The sequence below is a fragment of the Talpa europaea genome (genome assembly GCF_964194135.1).
Source record: "Talpa europaea genome assembly, chromosome: 10".
Classification (NCBI taxonomy): domain Eukaryota; kingdom Metazoa; phylum Chordata; class Mammalia; order Eulipotyphla; family Talpidae; genus Talpa; species Talpa europaea.
Window position 1 is genome coordinate 73927873 of NC_140077.1, and position 21529 is coordinate 73949401.

The window sequence follows — 21529 nt, forward strand, 5'->3', positions numbered from 1 at the left end:
CCTTACAAAGGGGCACAAGCCGTTCTGCTCACGCGCTGAGGCTCCCCCGAAGCCGCTAGCTTTCTTCCTACAGCTCCCCTGCAGGGGCTCGCTCAAGATGGGGAAGTCCTGGGCTGCTTATCTCCTTGGCTGCCCTAACAGCTGTGCTGCCCACCTCTGTCCTCTTCCCTGGAGAGCCAGGACACCAACAAATGCCACTGCCCTGATTACTTCCTGATGGGCACAGGGCGGCCCCTGATGCAGGCTCCAGCCTGGTGGCTCCCCTGGAGAGCAACGGCAGAAGCCCCAGGAAATGTGCTCCAGCCTCCAGAGAGCAGGCACCCCTCTCCCCCTGGCTCTTTCCCTTTTGCCCTTTGCTTTCTGGCACCAGGGCGAACAAGAGTGTGGAGGATAACATCCCTTGGGCCTCTCCCCACATCCGGACAGGGCTGTTTTGCAGCAGGACTAGCTGTTGCACCTCTTGAAAGGCCAGCGTTTGAGGTCAGCTGAATGTGTCCCTGTGTCCTCCTCCCTCCTCAGACCAGGAGCTCCCTCCCAGGCCTCAGGCCCAGTAGCAAAGTTGAGGAGGAGTGTGGGATGGTGAGTCTCTCTGTGTCCCCCCACTGCAGGCCCTGGCCCACAGCACCGCAGAGTACGAGAACCTGGAGGCCGAGGTCTCTGCCCTGCATGATGACCTCTGGGAGCAGCTCAATTTGGACAATCAGGTGAAGGTGGTCCCTGAACAGAAGTGGGGGTTCAGGCCTGTGAGGCTCCTAAGGCCTCCCCTTGACTTTTCAGCCCCAAGAGAGCAGAGTGGCTTCCTTTCTTGCATCAAAGACCTCAGGAATTAAGATGAGGAGTGGAATCTGTGACCAAGGACAAGTTGGGGCCGCTGAAAGTGGATTCTAAGTTTCAGGATGAAGATAATGTGGCTTCTTCATTCCCTCAGATCATGGGGACGGGGCTAAAGTCAAAGCACAGAAGGCTTTGGTCAGCCCTAAGGTGTTTTAGGACAGAAAGGACTTCACAGATGTACAAAAATAAGTGGGTCTCATGACATCAGAAGAGTGGGCAGTGTGGGAGTGATCCACTGGGGAATTTGAGATCACACAGCTTTCCCTTCTGAGACGAGCTAGAAAGCTCCCCCTGGCGGCAGGAGGCTGAACACTGATCTGGGCTGCTTGTATTCACTCCCTCCCTCTGTCTCTGCTCTGCCAGCTGTCTCCTCTCTAGCCAGCTTTGCAAGCCATGTCTTTCTGACAAAACTAACACCCTGGTTTCCCCAATGCCTTCCTGAGTAACAAACTTAACTTCCGCCTAGCAGCTGGTCAGGTAGGTGAGGCGAAGGCCCTTGTGTTCAGAGGACCCAGATGCCGCTGTGACCTGTGAGCAAGACTTACTTCGGGCTCAAGCCCTTCAGGAAGCAGCCCATGCCTGCCTGCTCCAGCGCCGGCCTTTGAGAGGCACAGGCCCCTTTGCAGACAGTGTTGCCTACTTACTAGCAGAGGGACTTGGGCCCAAGTCGCCTTATCTTGGAAGCGGATATGGCTCCTGTGCTTTTTTAAAAAAAAAAAAAAGATTTATTCATTTATGCATACAGGAACTGGGGTACAGGCCAGAGGTGTAGCAGGGGGTGAGAGGATTCACCAGAAACTGAATGGGGAGCAGAACAGGCAGACTGACTGAAATACACTGCTGAGGGGATGAGCGGGCGAGACAGGAGAGGTCTGCTGTGCCATGTGGGTCAGCTCCCTGGCCAGCCCGGGATCCAACTCGTGCTGTAGAGGCTGCTGACAGCTTCACAGTGCTGTGCTGAACCCCTTGCGCCACCAGGGAGGCCCTGTGCTTATTTTCTTGAGTTGTGTAGCCGGAATGAATGAGTGTATGCAAAACACTTAGCCCAGTAGAGGGGTTACAAATAAACAGCAGCTCTTGGTTTTTAAAGAGTAGATGCTGTAGTTGAATGTAATTGTGAATATTTAGGCATGTTGAGGGGGTGGGCATTACAGAGAGGCTGGCTGGGTGTCGGGAAAAATGGTAAACTGGATGCCCTCACTCCTGGACACAGGCTTCATGAAGCCCCCTAGAGGGACATTGGCTCCAGGCTGGACAACAGCCATGTCCTCTGACCTGTTCTGTGGCTGTTGCAGAATGAGGCACTCAACCGGCAAATCCAGAAGGAGATCTGGAGGATCCAGGATGCCATGGAGGGGCTGAGGAAGAATAACCCATCCCGGGGCACAGACACGGCAAAGCACAGAGGTGGGTGCCTCCTCATCAGCCTTCTGAGCTCTGGCCTCACCGGAAATGCCCTGGTATCTCTCGCCTCCGTCCCACACCAGCTCAGAGCCAGTCAGGACCTGCTAGATACCAGAACCTTCCCAAGGCCTGTGATGATAGAGAGGACCCCCTTCCCTGCCAGAATATACCTGATATACCATTCAGAGATGCTCGTGACCCCACATGCTAGAATCCCTTCTAGAAGCGATCCCGGAAGCCATGTGCCATCTGAGCTCCTTAGTGATCTTATATCATCCTTTAGCCCCAGGGCCTTGGGCTGGCTTTGGTATTTGACACCTGGGTGAAGAGTGTCATTTCTTTTCTCAGCCCAGCTTGCCTCTCAACAGCAGCCTATAGCCCAAGTCCCTTCAGCAGGCCCAGCTGGCCCTGAGACACTAAACCCTCCCACATCCCAGGCCATCTCCTGCCGCCTCCACCCACAGCACCACCCCTATGCCAGGCCCTCCCCTGCTCCGCCCTCACTTCTGTCCTCTCTGTTTGCCCCCAGGAGGACTTGGCCCCTCAGCCAGCTACAGCTCCAACAGCCCTGCCAGCCCACTCAGCTCCGCCAGTCTCACCAGCCCCCTGAGCCCCTTCTCACTAGTGTCTGGCTCCCAGGGTTCTCCCACCAAACCTGGTTCCAATGAGGTAAGCCGGGAAAACGGAGTAGAAGGTAGGTGTGGGGAGGAGACGGGTCCCCGTGTGCCAGGGGCTGCACTCTTCTGTGCCCGTCTCTTCCCGGAGACCCCAGTCCGGGCGTGGCTATCTCAGGTGGTCACTGATACACCCAGGGCAGTGCCCTCCCCCATAGTCCTCCTTTACCTGCTCTCATCTCTGCCCACCATCTTTGTCTGCCTTCCGGGGATGTCTCCTCCCTAGCTGGGGTGGTCAGCCTGACACCAGCTCCCCAGGAATTTAAGCCAAGGATTGTTCAGGGTGAAAGGGTTGAGGGTTGGGGTGAGGAGCAGCTTCCTAGTCGGTCAGCACAGGTGCTTACTGAGGCTTTTCTGTGGGCATGGATGGCGCGAGGCTCTCAAGAGGCCCAGGCACGCCCAAAGCCCTGCACTCAGCTTAGCACCCCGGGGAGCCAAGGCCGAGTCTGAGGAGGAGACTGGCCTCTGGAATGTGGCAGTGCGTGTCTCATGCCGGACCAGTGGTTCAGACCCCGAATGCCCCAAAGGTCCAGAGATGGCCCAGGGAACCCGCCCTGGCCATCACACACCAGAGGGAGTCAGGCGCCAGGCAGCGGTGCAGGTGGGGCCGGCAGAAGCCACGTGCAGGGGTGGGAGCGTGCCCGTGTGATGCCGAGGCAGTGAGGAGAGCTGGAAGGAGAGTGGGGAGTGTGGGGAACTGCGCAGGAGGGGCCCAGTGGAGGGGCCAGGCAGGAGGTCAGCTCTGGAGTTGGAGGGTCAAGGGCGGGCGTCGGGGCCGCCAGCGATGTTGTCGTCTGCGTCCTGCTAACACTCTTTTCTCCTGCTCTCACAGTGGCTGCTCTTGTTCCTCCTAATGTGCTCTGGCTTCTCTCTGCCTCAGGAACCTGGCCCACCAAGGCCTCCCCTCCCCAAAGCCTACGTCCCCCTGGAGTCTCCTCCAACTGTGCCTCCACTCCCTAGCGAGAGCCGCTTCTGGCCATACCCCAACTCCCCTTCCTGGCACCGCAGTGGCGAGACAGCCAGGGGTCAGGTACCCAGCACCCTTGGGTCCTGGAGGGCAGGGCTGGAGGGCAGGGGGCCAAGGGCCAGGCTAGGGTGCCAGGCAGGGCACTGAGTCACTTTCCATTCCGATATTAATTTTCCACAGTTCAATTTCTTGGCGCCCTCTGCTGAGCTGGGCTCTAAGATAAGGAAAAGGGCTCTCGTGGCGCAAACACAGGCTCACTTCCCTGCTGCGCTCCGTGGACTTGGGGAAATGCCCCCTCCACACCCAGGCTCGTGGGCGGCCCCTGTAGGTGGTGGGTTGTGCCCCACTCCCTCCCAGCTTGACCAGACATGGAAATCAAGTGACCCTCCCACAGTCCCCCATGCCACTCCAGTCTGCCTGCTCCTGCCAGCTCGCACCCCAGTCCTCCCACGCGCACTCTGTCTCTGCCTGGCCACCGTCTTCTTTGGGGCTCATCTATCCCTGGAGGGATTTGGGCCTTTTCTCCCCTCTTCTGGCTTCTCCTGCCTGGACCTTTAACCCAGGTCCAGGAGAGGGGCAATTAGATGTGTGTGGTGAGTAGAGTCCTGTGCCTAAAATTGGGAAACCCACGTTCTCATCTCGATTCAGCTACTGGTCATTTGTGTGACCCCTGACCGTTTGCTCAGAGAGGAGGGTGGAGCAGCCTCCGTTTCCTCCAACATACAAGGAAGGAAGGAGACAGAAGTTACCCAGCCCTGCGATTGGGCTGCCACTGAAGTTCTGACTTCCAGCCCCGTCTTTTCTCTCTTTGTTGCCCTTACTGAGACCTAGAGTTTTCAACTGCACAGGTGCTGGGGGTGGGGCTCAGGTGGCATCCGAGGTCCCTTCCGGTCTCATGGTGTTCGAGCCTATAAGCTAAGTGCCTTTTCCTCCTCCTCAGAATCCTGGCTCTTTTGCTCAAGTCTTGGGTGGAATCCCAACAGAATCCTCAGAGATTGCTGGCCGGGAACCCCTCCTCTGGCCACTCCTTAACTCTCACTCCCAGCAGGGCTGTGCCACTAAGGATGGGCCTTAGCTGAGGGCCTCCTGGAGGCCCGAGTCCTCCCTCCCCACAATGGCTGGTTTGGGCCAACCTGACGGGGACAGGGTGAGAGGCTCCTCTACACCCTTACCCACTGCCCACCTGGCACACAGCTTTCTGTCCAGTATTTTCAAGGGTTTGCGCTTTGACCAGCTTGAACCAAAGAAATGTCACCAGGGGCCAAACTCCCTGTGGCCACTCTAGCATCAGCCATCTTCTCACCCTTCCTCCCCAGCAAAGCAAGAAAGATTCCCACCAGGCCTCACCCCTGGACACCTCTAGAGACATCAGCCTCATGCCCACCAGGCAAGAGGTGGAGCTGGAGAAGCAGGCTGCTCTCAACAAAGGTACTTCCTGTCCCTTCCTCCTCTTGTGAGACTCTGGGTCAGAGAGGAGACCAGAGGGGTGCTCCATACCCAGAGAGTGTGTCCCCAGCCCATGTGTCCAGCTCTGCAGAGGGGGACTGAGCCTCTGGGGGATACAGCCCCCTCTCCCTGCCTTCCTGCTGGGCATGAGGCTGGTGGCTACTCTGTCTCTTTGCAGTTGGCATTGTGCCCCCTCGGACCAAGTCACCCACTGACGATGACGTGGCCTCCTCCAGTGTGCTGAGGAGGAGCACCAACGGGCTTCCCAACGGGCTGTCTTCCCGGGTGAGCATTCCCTGCAGCGCCATGGGCTTGTAGGGCCTGAGCTGGGACTCTGCTCGCCCACAGCTGGAGGAGGAAGGCAGAGGGACAGGAACGTGTGCACGATGGAGATATGAAAACATTTAACCAAAGTATCCTCGTGCTCCTGAGGGAAATGCAAATGCAGCAGGACCAATGTCAAATGTGCATTCGACTCCTAGCCCTGCTAAAAAACTAACAAATACCATGAACTTGGAGACTCAAAACAACAGAAGCTTATTTGCTCACAGTTTGGAGGCCAGAAGTCCAAAATCAAGGTGCCAGCTTGCTTGGTCCCTTCGGGAGGCTCGAGGGGCCACCCATTCCATGCACCCTCCTAACTTTTCTCTGACTTCTTTGGCTTGTCGACATGTCACCCCAATCTGTCTGCCTGTGTCACCCTCTACTCTGCGTGTCTTGTTTTTTTCTGTCTCTTAGAGGGCCACCCCCTGTTAGATTTAGGATCCACCATAATTCCAAATGATCTCAGTTTGAGATCTTTAATTTAATTACATCTGCAAAGATCCTATTTCCAAATAAGGTTACATTCACAGGTGCTGGGGGTTAGGGTTTGGACGTACTTTTGCAGGGAAGGGAAATTTTCAGGTAAAAGGAGATGAAAATGCTGAGTGGGGCATGAGCAAACCAGAGTCCTGTTCTCTCTCTGCAGCAGGAGCGCCCCAAGAGCGCCGTGTTCCCTGGCGAGGGCAAGGTCAAGATGAGCGTGGAGGAGCAGATTGACCGCATGCGGCGGCACCAAAGCGGGTCCATCAAGGAGAAGCGGAGAAGCCTGCAGCTCCCAGCCAGCCCGGCCCCTGATCCGAGCCCCCGGCCCACCTACAAAGTGGTAAAGTCCTCCCGCCCCCCCACCCCCACCCCAGGCTTGGCCAGTGTTGGAGGTTGGGGTGGGAGGGAAGAAGTGTCTAAGAGGGAGGGCCTGGGAAGGACCCAAGCTGGGCACCTGGATGCCACCTGGCACCCCCACTGGGAAGGGAGGTACTGTGACAAGTCTTTCCTTTTTTAAAAAAGGAAAAAGATTTATTTATTTATTTATTTATTTATTTATTTGTTTATTTATTTATTTATTTATGCATACAAGAACTGGGGCACAGTCCAGAGGTGCGGATGGTGAGAGGATTCACCAGAGACAGATTGGGGAACAGAAGGGGAGGAGTAACTGAAACACACTGCTGAGGGGAGCAGCGGGCGAGACAGGAGAGGTCTGCTGCGCCATGTGGGTCACCTCCCTGGCCGGGGATGGAACTAGCGCTGCAGAGGTTGCTGATAGCCTGATAGCACTGTCTTTAACCCCTGTGCCACCAGGGAGGCCCCAAGTCTTTCCTTTCTTGTGTTTCAAGAAAAATTCACAAAAAAGGAATGCCTTAATTATTATTAAGGCATTATTATTATCCAGCAAATACAGGATAGGGCAAAACTGTCCAGAAATGACCTTCATGTCAAACACACTTTCTGTGTGTCTGGCATCAGCCTGGGTGCAGCAAGGATCACATAACAACTTGCACGGCTGGCACCGTGCAAGTCACAAGTCCTGTTCTTGTTACCTCATCTAATCCTTTTCAACAATGCTGAGTCAGAAATTCTTATGCTTATTTTAGAGACAGGGGAACAAAGTTACAAGGAATTAGGGATTCTGGGACTGCACAGCTACTAAGTGCAGACCTAGCATCTAAGATGTGTACCTAATTTTTCTTTCCACTCAATTTCAGAAATACAGAAAAATTACTATTCGTGAATCCTGCCCTCAAACAGTTTATATTCTAGTGGTGGGTTGGAATGTCTAGAAAATGTCACAATTAGAACTCAATGTACTGATTCACCAGCCTCAAATAGCAGCCACAGAATGTGAATCCAGGATCCAGCAGGATGGGAAGTGACAAGTACCGATGAGAGATATTGATCATACTTTACCTCTGGCCCCTTCAAGGGGTCAGACTTTGGACACACAGCATGGAAGAGGATGTCTCTGGGGGTGTGGGGGCGCATAGCAGGGGTAGTGGAGCAGCAGGGCGGTTGCTTGTGGGCAGGGGCAGTGGTGACCACACAGGAGGGCCAGGACAGCCTGGGGAGCCCTGCACGCTCACAGTGCCCTGGCCCTAGGTGCGCCGTCACCGCAGTATCCACGAGGTGGACATCTCCAACCTGGAGGCAGCCCTGCGGGCAGAGGAGCCTGGAGGGCAGGCCTACGAGACACCGCGGGAAGAAATTGCCCGGCTGCGCAAGATGGAGCTTGAGCCCCAGCACTATGACGTGGACATCAACAAGGAGGTAAGCAGAGCCCAGGAGGGGCAGAGAGCAAACAGCCCAGAAGGGGCCTGAGGTGGTGACCTCGGTCCCTCTGCAGCTTTCTACCCCAGACAAAGTCCTCATCCCCGAGCGCTACATTGACTTGGAACCTGATGCGCCCCTGAGCCCTGAGGAGTTGAAAGAGAAGCAGAAGAAGGTGGAGAGGATTAAGACTCTCATTGCCAAGTCCAGGTAACAGGCCAGGGAACCGCCACGGCTCTACCCACCCTGGCACCTAGGACACCTGGGCCCCTGTCGCTGGAGGCCCTGAACCTCCCCAGTGGAGAGCAAGTGGAGGCAGTGGCTAAGGCAGCGGCCAGCCCAGCACCGGGCAGGGCCAGTCATGAGGCCGTTGGGTACAAAAGGACCTGCTGGGCCCGGGACTTCCGTCGTCAAGACAAACAGACTGGTCCCCGCTGGTGACTTCTTTCCCCTTCAAGGCTGCCCTAAAAGTTCACTTGAAACTTGTCATTGATTTTAAAGTGTTGAGGGTAGGGGTCCCAACTCGTGTTTTGCCAGGGTCCCACTCACCCCTGGGCACAGCCTTGCTGGGAACCAGAGCCTGCACACTCGCTGGCCCCTGGCCTCCCACCAGCCTCAGACCACAGGCCCCCTCAAGCCAATTGGACCCTCCTGTCCCCTCCCCCATGTCTGTGTGTCTGTGCCTCTTCAGCATGCAGAACGTGGTGCCCATCGGCGAGGGGGACCTTGTGGACGTGCCCCAGGACTCAGAGAGCCAGCTGCAGGAGCAGGAGAAGCGGATTGAAATCTCCTGTGCCCTGGCGACCGAGGCCTCCCGCCGGGGCCGCATGCTGTCTGGTGAGAGGGGCTGGGCCTCGCTCTGCCAGGGAGAGCAGCTAGCAGATACAGGGGAGGAGGCACGGTGCTCCAGGGGCCAGGACAGAGCACAGGCCAGGGAGATGTTCCTCGAGGTCAAGTGGGCATTTGTTGAGCACCAGGCACCATGCCAGGTGGAGGGAAGGAGGGCACAGAGGAGCTAGAGCCAGGAACACCCAGAGGCCCAGAGCCACTGTGACCTCTGGGTGCTGTAGGGAGGAATGGCCAGTGGTTGTGCGAGGGCAGGGAGCCGCTCCCCGGGCAGGTTGGGGAAAGGCCCAGAAAAAAGGCCGAAGTGAGCCTGACTGGAAAAGATCATGTCGTCGCCGGTTGTGGAGAGGACAGGCTGTGGAGAGGACGGGTGTTCCAGGGCATCCTCTTGCTTCCCGCTCCTGCTGCGTGTAAATAGAAAGAGGACAAAGGGAAGTGCTGTGGTTCAAGAAGTGGAGGGACAGTCACCACCTTGGCCACTCACCCAAACCCCTGTTTTACTAAGAAGCAAAAAAGGGTGAGCACGAGGCTCTGATTTCACACCAGAGTGGCGGGCAGGTCCCAAGTGGACACGGGGTAACGGGGGTCAGCGTCCACTCCGCCTGGGGTACCACCCCCAAATCGGGGAGGAATGAAAGTGAGGCTGTGTGACAGGAGGGCTGAAGGTGGGGTAAAGACCGGGTCCCCTCATGCGGCGGGGACCCCAGATATTTCCTCAGCCTCAGGACTGGAGAGGGGCTCTGCAGGCTGGCAAGGGAGACGCCCCAGGGGGGTGCCTGGCGGATGCTGGGTTTGCAGAGACTGGGGGTGGCGTGGGCAGAAGCAGTGCGAGTCGGGCAACCACCGATCAGGTCGGGAGCACAGAATGGAGTCCCCAGAGTGGGAGGGGTGGCTGCCGGTGTTGGTGATTCGAGATGGCTCCTGTTCTGGCTCCCTGACGCTCCATTTCCTCATCTGGAAAATTCAAATCAAAATCCCCGTGCGGTGGGTCGGCGGTCGGCGTGCACGCAGCCCCCACACCGCGCCTGGTGCTGGGAAGAGCCCACACCCGCGGGCCGGCCCAGGGCGGCGCCCACGTCTTGATGACCGAGCACTGGTTGAAACAGCAATAGCTAGAGTAGAAATAGGGGCCGTGTGTGGGTTCCCTAACTTCTAAATATGAATATGTTCAGAAGCCAGAGGGGTTTAGGCTGTAACAAAGGGGATTTAAGTACGTCCTCCGGCTGCCTTACTGGCAGTTAGGATGCTCCGGACACTTGGATGGTGGCCAAGGAAAGGCCCGCAGTTACCTCAGAGAGAGGCGCGCTCGCCTGGGCGAGGGAAGGGATGGGCTTGAGCGCCCCCACCTGCAGCCAGAGGCAGCAGAACCTGGGCGAGGGAAGGGATGGGCTTGAGCGCCCCCACCTGCAGCCAGAGGCAGCAGAACCAGTTTAGCTCCGAGGAGGCCTCTGTCTGACCTCCTGCCTGTAGTTTAGCTGCAATATGAACTTGAACCTTTCAAAGATCAAATTCCACATGCTCTGGGCAAAAGGCGGCTTCCTGTTCTGAGGGTCAGAGCCTACAACACTGAGCAACTTCCCTCTGCCCCTGCCCTAGCCCCTGGCGCTCTGCACTGCAGCTCCCTGGCCAAAGGTTCCATGGAAACAAAACCCACCCTGGCCTCTCAGATTTCTCCCTCGATACACACTGGCTTACATTTCAGGGTCTGTGTGCTGTGTAAATGGTCAACTTGCTTTTGCCAAAACCCCAACTATTTAAAAAATGGCTGTGGCAGGGCCAGACCTCAGCCTTAGCCGACTGTCCCTGCCACCCCTGGCCAGATTCCCAGAGTCGCAGCTCCACGGGCACAGCAAGGATTGTCCAGGGCACATGCACCGTGGGCGTGGTCCACGCCCAAGACCTGTGTGCATGGGAGCGCGGGGCACAGGTCACCAGGTCAGGCTGGCGGGCACAGGATGGAGAGTTAGCGCCCAAGTGTGGGCGTGTGGCCTGGGCATTGTGGGCAGGGACCAGTGTGGACTGGACAGCTCAGGCAGGGATGAGCGTGGTCAGGGATGAGTGTGGGGGTGTCGGTCGACACACCTGGCATGTACAGACTCCAGTGCGCAGGAGTGGGAAGATGTACCTCTAGGTTTGTACATGTGACCTGGTGTCACGTGCAGTGTCCATATCAGGAAATGTTTGTGGAGACACATGTTCTTGTGCGTTGAGTGTGTGGTGTGGGTAGAGGGATGTGTTTAATATGAGTGCGTATACAGAGGTGTGGGGCGGGGTGCTGTGTGGAAACCCATTGTGGTATTTGGTGAGCTGTTAGAGTGTAGGTGTGTGTGCATGTGAGTGTGTGATATTCGTGTGGAGGTAGTGTTTTACACGTGCTGGGCTTTCTCTGCTATCTGGGGAATAACGTCCCGTTTTTCAGTACATGTTGCGTACAGTGTCGATGCTGCCATATTTGTGACTCTATATCTATGTGTGCAGAATGGGGGAGCATGCGGTCTCATAAGTGTGAGTACATGTGATGACTGCCCGCCGAGCACATACTTGTAACATCACGTGTCTCCTGCACATCCATCGCACACATTCATCTGAACTAACATAATCGATCTGTTCTCACCAGACATTTAGCATTTCTCTGTCTTCTCAAAGAGGTTATGCTTGACATCATGAATCTTTTTTGCACTTGCTCATGTAGGATTATTATAAATACCCTGGTTTGGGGGACCTCCAGTTGAAGGAATGCCTTTAGGGGCTTAATCAATACCGGTCTGTCAGAAATGCTCCCCAGCTGTTAGTGTGTCTACTTTTCACAAAAGATATCCTCTCCAGTTGTGTCTTCTTATAGCTGTCAGAGGCCCCTCAGTCTCCTCACTTTCCTGCTTCTGATCACCCATGGGCTAGAAGCCCAGCAAGTCATACCTGTTAGAATTGTGCGTAAATCAGTGTGACTGGACTCCAAGGAGCTCTTCAAGAGTCAGTTGTAAGAACGTCACTGCATGTGTGATGTGAATCTATTCAGCTTTCTGGAGATAGTCCCTGCTTAGGGGATGTGTCCATCTGGGAAGTTTCAAATGTGTGGTCATGTGGGCGGGCACACGCCTGAGTTGTGTGCCCTGAGTGTCAAGATAAGGCGTCGGCTTCCAGGCACCATCTGTGGTGTGTCATGGGCAGACACTCTGCCGTTTGTGGGGCTCCGTGTCTTTTGTGCAGATGTGGGTGTCTGCCTGCGAGCCTTGGGAACCCCTAAACCCTTTCTCCTGCACGGAAGGCAGGAGAGGTGGTGAGGTCCCGCGTAGGATGGGAAGCAAGAAACAGGGCGTGCAACGCCAGGACGCCTCTCTCTGTGGAAACGCAGCGTGGCCTGGCTGATGCCTGGTGCTCCTCTGAGCTGAGAGGACGTCCTGTGGCAGCCTCCTGCCCACTGCACTGAGGTGGCCAGGTCAGGAGACTGTCATGCTGGCCCAAACAACACGATGCCCTTCTCATTGTCCTTCCCCTTCGCTGCTCTCCACGTGGAATTGTTACAGGGCAGCCCCGATACAGAACAGGTCAAACCCTGCATGGAAATAGCTCAGGACATCCTTTCCCCCTAACAGAATCATAATGATAATAGAGTAAAATCTCATTAATTCGAATGTCACCACTTTAAGGCTGGTGATGATTTTGTGGGGGGGTAGTTGAAATCTGCCTTTACTGGGTTGATGGAAGGGGAATCTCACTTGCTAGTGGGGAAAGAAGGTATTTCTGAGACCCTCGATCACATCTGAGTTAACAGAACTCACTCTGGGCCTAGAAGCCGCCATTTTCATGGACCTGATGAATTCAGTGACCTCTGCATCCAACCCCAACATGGGGCCTGTGACGTGGGTTAGTGTGATTTTACGAACTATTGGTCATTATCATTATTGATACTGCCCTAGAGGAGGTGCTACCCCTATCCACACCCTAGTGGAGAGGTCTGCGACTCCCGGGTTGCAGATGGGACGGAGCCTGAGGCCCAGGGATGCCAGGCCTCCCTCCACGGTCACCCTGGCTCTCCACAGAGCCGGGGCTCAGCCAGGCCCACTCGGCCGCTCTCCTCCAGGGCCTGGGCAATAGGCCAGCTTCGCCTCTGCTTCGGCAAGTCCCCAGCTTAGCCGCCTCCTGCTTGCCTCCCGCCGCGCTCTGGGCGCCCGAGCTCCTTGCTACCCCCAGCCCACCCACCCGATTCACTCCCCTGTTCATTTCTGTTTCCAGTGCAATGTGCCACCCCAAGCCCTCCCACCTCCCCCGCCTCCCCGACTCCACCAGCCAACCCCCTGTCGTCTGAATCCCTCCGGGGCACCGACAGCAGCCATACCATGCGGGTCTGAGCGCTGACGTAAGCACTTTCTACTGTATTTCATCCCCGGGCAGTGGGGCCCTCCTCACCCCATCGAGCCATCCACACCCTCGCATTGGCACCGCTTCTCCCCTGCGCCCCGTGCCGCTGGCCCCGCGCCCATCTGCTTGAGCCTCGTGCCCCGGGCAGTGCTGGCTGGAGCCCGGGGCAGAGCTGCTTCCTGGGCTGCAGTGCCCTTGGGCTTTGCTTCTCCAGAAGCAAGTGGGCCAGCCCGTGCAGAGTCCGCACCTGTCCCTGCCCCTGCCCCTGGCCTGCCCCTGCCAGCCCACGGGCCTCTCATCTGCTGAGATACCCAGCAGCCCTGCCTGAGAAGCCCCCAGAAACTGTTTCTCTCAGACCTGGTTTCTCCCAGTCCTTATTGTAAATTAAAATAACATTGGACAGCTAGAGGCAGAGGCCACGTGCCCCGCCCCAGTGCAGCGCCCTCGCTGCCAGGCAAGTGAAATGCGTCTTCTGTTCCTTTGCTCTCCTCTCTCGGGGCTGAGGGGGTGGGTGGGCTTCCTCAAGGTTTTCATAAGACAAGACTACTCTCTCCTGGGGAAGGCTGGTGGGAGGCCCAGCCCCTTGCTGCAATCCCTTCCTTACCCATTTCTTTTTTCTTTAGTGCAAGCCCTGGCCGAGGCCAATGCTGTGAAGCTCCAGAGAGCCACGTTCTGAAGCCTCCTCTGCCCACCTGAGGCCCTGGATCCCCACCCTGGCCCCTGCCCCACGGTCCCTTGGGAATGGGCTGGGGGCCAGGGGGTTCTGCCAAGAGGAGAGCAGATACCTCAGTATCCACGCACCCATGTGCCCGGCTCTGAAGCCTTCACTCCTCAAATGTGGTCCTAGACCAGAGCCTGAGCTGGCAGGACAGAGAGAGCCTTCCCCTGAGGCCTGGGCCACTGGGGCCAGGTGTGGGTCCGGCTGGGGTTGGGATGACCCCACTGGAACTTAGAGAAGACGCCCTGGTGGGGAGCACACCCCGAACAGCCCAAGGTCAGGACTAGTGGGGCAGAGGAGATGCCACTCTGCCTTTCTGGCCACTCTTAACACAAAGGACACCACCCCACCCCACCCCCGCACCATGACCAGCGCCCCAGCTTATCCAGCACCCCAACCCGTCTCTGCTAAGGCGTACTCTCCTGGAGTCCATGAGGCTGACCACCCTGCTTGAGCCAAAGACAAGAGGACAAGAGAGGAGCCCGAGAGGACAGGGCTGGCTGTGGAGAGAGCCGAGCGGGGGTCTGTGCAGCGTCGAGAGCAGGTCAAGAAGGTGGCAGGGACCAGGAGGATCCAAGGAGACTGGGAGGAGAGGGAGCAGAACACTTCGGCAGGGGAGCTGAGCAGGAGAAGATGGGAAGAGGCTGGGTTGGCTTCTAGGTGGAACCTCGGGTTAGTGCGAGTGCAGAGTGGACTGTCAGCCCTGGCCTCCTGCCTCCTTGCGGGGCAGCGGGGCCTGAGGGGTCCCTTCCCTGAGCACACCCCAGGTGCACAGGTGGAGGTGTCCCATGAGGACGTGAGTAGGGCAGATGGGGAGATGGCTCCAGGTCTGGATCTGGGGTCTGCCTCCCCATTCTGGGCTCAGAGGCAGAGAGTAAGACCTGTCTTGTGTAGGGTGTGGTCAGCCTTGGGGCCTTTCCTAACTATTTTCACAACTTGTTCTCCTCCCCCTCTCCTTGAATGTGCTGTGGGTAGTTGGCCCCGGAAGAGGGATGCAGGCTTAAGCTTAGAAGCAAGAACCTAGGACCCCCCCGGCATCCCTGGCACCCAAGATGAGGACCTGTTGAGCTGTCCCCCAAAACTCCCTTCTAGTGTGGCTCTCCCTCCATCCACCTAAAAGAGAGGCTGGTCAGGGAGGGACAGAAGCAAAGCTCATTCTTCCTCCCCTCCACCCACCTGAGATGAATGTAGCCAGAGAGGAGAGAGGAGAGAGTGAAGCTAAAACCTTGGCCCTTAGGCCTTCTCTGCCAGAGTTGCTACCTGGAGACTCCCGCCTGACCTCCAGTGGCCCCAAGACCAGCGGCTTCATCTTCCGTCAGTTCTCCACTCCTTCATGGCTGGGACAGTTACTGGTTCATATGCAAGTAAAGATGACAATTCATTCAACAAATATTTATTGAGCACCTTTTATGTACCAGGCACTGTTCTAGGTGCTTAGGATATTCTAATGCTCCTGAGGGGTACCAGACTGGGGGCTTCCACTTAGCTTCACTTCTAGCAGGTTTTTTGAACATGACTGTTGGCTCCATTTTCCCCCTTTAGTGCAGCTCAAACACCCCAAATCTGCCCTTTTTCCCCCACAGACTAGCTGTGGGATTGGCTCCCAGGTAACCTCCTCCCTCCCCAAACTTTTTCCATCCACCAGAAACAGATATTTCAGGGCCTTCCATGCCTTTGCCTTTTTTTTGTCTGTCTCTCCTTTTTTTAAGTGATTTTTTTAGAAATACCTGTAAAATGCCAAGAATTGATATCTGCCCTCTACCACCTCTCATCTCTTATTTCATAAAGCTGGCTCTTTATGTTGCTTGACATGCCTTAATATATGTTTTATGATGATTATACACATTCTAGATGTATATGTAATATATATATTTGTTTGGAGGTCTGATCCTCTCCTAGACTCCTGTCCAGGCCTGTTTCCTCTCCTTTACTTTCCACACTCTTCCTAATCGCATGCTGCGGCCCCCACGCCTTTGATCCAAAGAAGAGGAGAGGAAAGACATATTTTAAGACAGATCTATTTTATGCTTTTGTTATAAAAGCAAATCTATTTTCGAAATGTGCAATGTCTGAATGGAATTGGCAAGTGATTTGAGGAGACTGGGGTGGCTGCCTCTGGGTCCCAGCCCTGCGCCCTTCCCTCTTTCCCTAGCAGCTCCCTTTCCCCTTGCCCCAGTCTGCACAGGGCTGGTCCCCAGAGCTCACCCCCAGAGTGGCTTGCCAGGACAGGACATTCTCTTGGACGTCCTGGTCAAGGCTTGATCCCACTGTCAACTCTTGATGACCCTCTAGGGTCATTGGCTATGAATCCTCTTGAAGGAAATGTTTACAGTTGTGTGCACAAAAGTTACCCCCAAGTATGAACCCCCCTCCCCCATGTACTCCTGGATCACTCCCTTCATCACCCTGCTGGAAAAGGCAAACAGTTTAGTGACAGCCCATGCCGAGAGATCTGTTCCTTGATGGTCCCGGGATATGGTGCAAAGGCCAAGGGATCACGGGTCCTTCGGCATGGACACATTCAAGTTTCTTGGACTTCCCATGCTTCTTGTCGCCTGATCCCTGTCTGGTCTGGATCACATCTGTGGCATCTGTGATCTCTGTGATCTTTCTCTGGGGGCCGTGGTTAAGGAGGAGGTAGCTCAGTCTGGTATCCAGACTGTGAAGTCAGCTCCTATGGACAATGTGGCATCTTAGCCTTGCCGCCCCCAGGATTTCCCTCCAGCAAGCTGCTGTTGGGGTGCTTAGCTAACCAGCTCAGCATTCTAAACTTCTTATCCACTGTCCAAGTCAGCAAGGGCTCTTGCCTTGCAAGGATTTGGGCCTAATGGAAGTCTTTTGTCCAGACTGGGAATCCAGCGCAGAGCTTCCAGCTGGTATTTGCAGCCTGATCTCCCAACTTTGACATTTACTATCAACAGTACCCTCTCCCCAGGCTGGAGCATCTTGCTGTGAATGAATGGGACCTAGATGGATGCCCAGGGCTAAGTAACCCAGCTGGGGACAGCTCTGGGTACTAATCTAGGGCCTTCCAATTAGCACATTACCTCCCTGATCAATAACCGAGAGGCTGCAATCAAATCCTGCTACTGTCACTTTAAAAATTTTCCGAGGTTATGAGCTGTGCATACTTGCTCCCCTGCTGTGGTGAGAGGCATGTTCTTGGGGCAGGGCTGACTGTAGCAAGACAGAATCAACTCCTTCCCCCTTTAGACACTCCCTACCTGGCAGCTCTTAAAACTAAAGAAAAATATTAAATATACATATATATACATATATCTATTTATGCACATATTGGGGCCAATTTGATTTGTTAGTATTAGATAATAAACCATACAAGGAAATTTATGATCTCAGTGTCTTTATTTAGTATAAAAGTGACCTTAGAAGAGAGTTAAGGTTAGGTAAGCAGAGGCCATCTTGTTGGGGACCAAGCAGCTGTAGCAGCCCCTTAGGATCTTTCTAACCAATGAGCTCCCTCCCCGAGGAGGGGGCACCCTGACTGAAGTAGGTGAGTCCCCACCCCCCTTTCAACAGCATTCTTTTTAGATATAGGTACTGAAGAATCCCAGTGAGCTCTGCATTTGTATCTTGCAAGTTTGTATAAACCCGATACGGGAAATAAAATGAATGGTTTGTACAAGTGGTGTGTCTCCCACTCTGTGTCTGGTGTCTGCCGGTGTCCGGGCCTGGGACGCACAGCAATTTATGGTCTTGGTAGAGAAGGGGCCAGGGGCCTGGGACTGAGTGTTCCCTGGCTAAGAGCAAAGCTGCGTTTAGAGTGCATGTCCCCCTTCCTTCCCTCCCTGCTGGGGGCTGCACATCTCCCCGCTGGAATCCAGACTTCCCAGAAGGCACTGCTTCCCAACGAGTGGGGGGATGTTGGCACACTGCCCACTCCATGCCATCTTCATGACTGGTCACTCCAGATCAAGGCTTGTCCCAGGTCCCAATGCATCAGGGCCTGGCATCTTCCCCTTGATTTGTCTCTGAGACTGAGGGTAGGACAAGAGGAAAGGAAAACTCATCCATGGTGTTGTTTGATTATGACACAATGTGCTTCTGCTTTAGGGCGGAAGACCATGTGGCCAAGTCCTTCTTATCAAGCTGCCATCCCATTGGTTTTTAGCTCCAGCAGGTACTCAGTGACTATCTGTTGCTGAAAGTCCTTGAGAAGGACTTCACCCGGCTTCTTGATTAAGAATAAAATAAAAGTCAAGAAGTCTCATAAATTCCATGGGGTAGGGGTGGGGTAAACAGAGAAAGGAAGCTCGGAATGGGGGGTCACAGCTGGGCTTCTGCAGAATAGGGAGAGAGGGATTCCTGGTTTTGTCTCTCCCTGGAGCTAACCTTTGAGTTTTAATTCTGGATACCTGTCATTATCGCTAAAGGGCTAGTAGAGTGTATGTTCATTAAAAAAAAAAAAAAAAAAAGCCAACAGGGGCCTCCCTGGTTAAGTCCCTGGTTAAGCAAGGGGTTAAGTCCCAGCACTATGGAGCTATCCTCAGCCACTGCAGCTTGAGTTCGATCCCCAGCTAGGGAGGTGACCCACATGGCGCAGCAGACCTCTCCTGTCTCGCCCACTGCTCTCCTCAGCAGTGTATTTCAGTCGATCTGCCTGTTCTGCTCCCCACTCTGTCTCTGGTAAATTCTTTCACCCCCACCCCCACCTCTGGACTGTATCCCAGCTCTTGTATGCATAAATAAAAATAAATCTTTTAAAAAAGCCAACAAATAAAATGACCATCTTTTGGATTTGTAATGTCCCGAGGAGATCTGTAATCCCTGATGTCCTTTGTGAACCCGGAGAATGGAAACCAGATGCAGGCTCACCACAGACCTTGGGGCTGCAACGGGTGTACTGGAGAACTCGCCAGCCTCCCGGGCCACAGCAGCTTGGGGAGGAGGGAGGATGTGAGAACACAGGACCCACTAGGTGTCGCTGTACCCACAAACAAGGGCTGGCTCCTCCCCTCCAAGACACAAGACTCCAAGACACATGGCATTTGAGGCCCCAGGTCCCAGCCTGCTCCACCTCCTGGCCCAGATCAACCATTGATAAAGTCAGCCTGGGGTTTGTAAAAGGCAGGGTTGACAGGAAATAGAAACGAAAAGCAACCAGCAGAATGCCCTTTGAGAGCAGAGCCCTGGAGCTGCGTGGTCCTGTATCAATGCTTGAAGAGGCCATGACCAGTCAGGCAGGTGGGCTGCAGACCCTGCCGCTACCAGGACACCCAGGCTAGGCCACACGGCATTTGAGGCCCCAGTGCAGAAGTGGCTGACTGCAGAACAGTGAGGATGGTGGGGAAGGTGATGTGTTCCGATCCTCCCTGCAGCCACGTGGTAATTTGGACAAGTCACTACAATTCTTGAGTCTCAGATGAACTACCAGCTTATGGAACTCTCGAGAAAGTCAAATGAGAAAATGAATGAAAAACATTTTGAAAACTCATATTCACTTACAAATGTGAGTTGGTGCTGGTGAGAGGGAAGATGTTCCCAGGGTCTCTCTTCTCTGGCTCCATAGCCTTCCTGGAAGATGTTGCCAGTGCCCTGTGTCTGAAGTGTCCTTCTCCTGCTCACTTCTAATCCTCCAGCCCCAGGGAGTAATAGACCCCGCCCCCTCCCCAGGTGGCAGCTGGTTGAGGACCAGCCCACCCTTCCAGGGCCCCCCCAGCCCCGGCCTTCTTCCTGGGCCCCTCACTCCTGTGCCCCGGGATGGGACACCTCTCCAAGAGGGCGGGGTGTGGCTAACCCTCTTTCTGATGGCAACCCCAGTACCCCATGCTGCTATCAGAGGTTCATTCCAGGGGAGCCCAGTCCCTGGGACAGGTGGGTTCCATGGTTGGGGAGCACTATTCCAGGCTGCTGTTTTAGAGACCTGTGGGAGTGGTTTAGACCCACACTGAAGATGGAAGCAGAAGTCTTACAGAACAGCATTTCATACTGTAATAGTAATACTAGTGACAATAGCAGTTATTATAACTATAGTAGAAGAGTAATAACAATGGCTTTTCAACTGTTTGCTCTGCGCCAGGTCCCCAGTTCTGTGCACCCACATGTATTCACTCTCCAATTCCCGACATATGTCCTTGTTACTGGTAATATTGCCGTCCGTGAAATTGAGGCACAAGAAGGATAACTAAACTGTCAAAGGTCTCCCAGTGCTAGGATGATGCTCATGGCACATTGACTTTCAAACCCAAGTTCTAACCTACCAGTGGTTTCAGTGGGACTGACATGGAGCTTTTGGGGGAAGTTTGGGAAATTAAGTTAAGCTTAAGATGTCTCAGTGAAAAGTGGGCAAATTCTTTCTGGCATTTAGTGGCAGCAATGCATGGGAAAGTCTTTCAGAGGAAATACTGGTCCTCCAGCCTGTGTGACTTTAAAAGTACAGTTGGACTAGGGGCCTCCCTGGTGGCGCAAGAGGTTACGATGCAACCTATGAAGATATCTGCAGCTTCTGCAGCAGGAGTTCAATCCTCCAGCTGCCCATATGGCGCAGCAGACCTCTCCTGACTGGCCCGCTGTTTCCCTCAGCAGTGTATTTCAGTCAGTCTGCCTGTTCTGTTCCCCACTCTGTCGCTGGTGAATCCTTTCACCCCCCACACCTCTGGCCTGTACCCCAGCTCTTATATACATAAATAAATAAATCTTTTTTTTTTTAAAAAGTATAATTGGACTAACCCTACAACAGTATGAGCCAGTCACACTGGATAGTGTTTACAAGCGTCTAACTTTTTTAAAAATAAATTTCATGAGGGCCTCCCAGGTGGCGCAGGGGTTAAAGACAGTGCTCTCAAGCTATCACCAGACACTGAAGCACAAGTTCGATCCCCGGCCGGCCAGGGAGCAACCCACATGGCGTGGCAGACCTCTCCTGTCTCCCCCGCTGCTCCCCTCAGCAGTGTATTTCAGTAGATTCTCCTGTTCTGCTCCCCACTCTTTCTAGTGAATTTTCTCACCCCCTGCACCTCTGGCTTACACCCCAGTTCTTGTATGCCTAAATAAATCTTTAAAATACAAAAATAAATAAACAACCTTTATGAACCACTCAGTAACTTAGGAGAAAATTATTACGAAGAGACTGAGATGAAATAGAGATGTCTCAAAATTATTGAACAATCTGTTCCATTGCATTGTCTACACAATGGGTTAACATTCCAACTAATTGTATATTTGCTTAAAACAGTTCTGATACAGTAGGGTCTGAGCAAAATAGCAAAGAGACGTACTGCAAGTATTTAACAGATGAGACTGACACAACCAAACCACGAGAGCAAGGAGACCCGAAAGGCAGGGACTCTCAGTGACAAAAAGTTTTAAGAACTTATTTCATATTATCGCCATCCTTTATATTCTTTTTTTTTAAGATTCATTTATTTATTTATTCAAGCACTTTTTTTTTTTTAAGATTCATTTATTTATTTATTCAAGCACTGGGTACAGTCAGAGCATGGGAGGGTGAGAGGATTCACCAGAGCCAGAGCAAGGAACAGAACAGGCAGACTGACAAAATACACTGCTGAGGGGAGCAGTGGGGCGGCAGAAGAGGTCTACGCACCATGAGGGACCCTCGCCGGTGGCCGGGGATAGAACCGGCACTGCGGGGATAGAACCCAGCGCTCAACCACTGCGCCACCAGGGGAGGCCCCATCCTTTATATTCTTAAAGCTTTTGCAGCCCATAGCTGCG

At 54.3% G+C, this 21529-nt stretch overlaps 1 protein-coding gene across 2 annotated transcripts in view; it reads left to right on the forward strand.

Moving 5' to 3' along the window:
• PLEKHA6 (pleckstrin homology domain containing A6) overlaps window positions 1–13106 on the forward strand; it is a gene marked incomplete at both ends in the record, with an annotated part of 132656 nt that extends 119550 nt beyond the window's left edge. Inside the window, 10 exons of one of the 2 annotated variants that reach the window (XM_084246145.1) lie at window positions 609–704; window positions 2130–2241; window positions 2768–2925; window positions 5196–5307; window positions 5504–5610; window positions 6296–6472; window positions 7744–7911; window positions 7988–8121; window positions 8603–8748; window positions 12991–13106. In XM_084246145.1, coding sequence (XP_084102271.1) covers window positions 609–704; window positions 2130–2241; window positions 2768–2925; window positions 5196–5307; window positions 5504–5610; window positions 6296–6472; window positions 7744–7911; window positions 7988–8121; window positions 8603–8748; window positions 12991–13106 — 1326 coding nt within the window. The remainder of the gene's footprint in view (window positions 1–608; window positions 705–2129; window positions 2242–2767; window positions 2926–5195; window positions 5308–5503; window positions 5611–6295; window positions 6473–7743; window positions 7912–7987; window positions 8122–8602; window positions 8749–12990) is intronic. The other variant, XM_084246146.1, reaches the window with a different exon arrangement.
• Between the last annotated feature and the right edge of the window lie 8423 nt (window positions 13107–21529).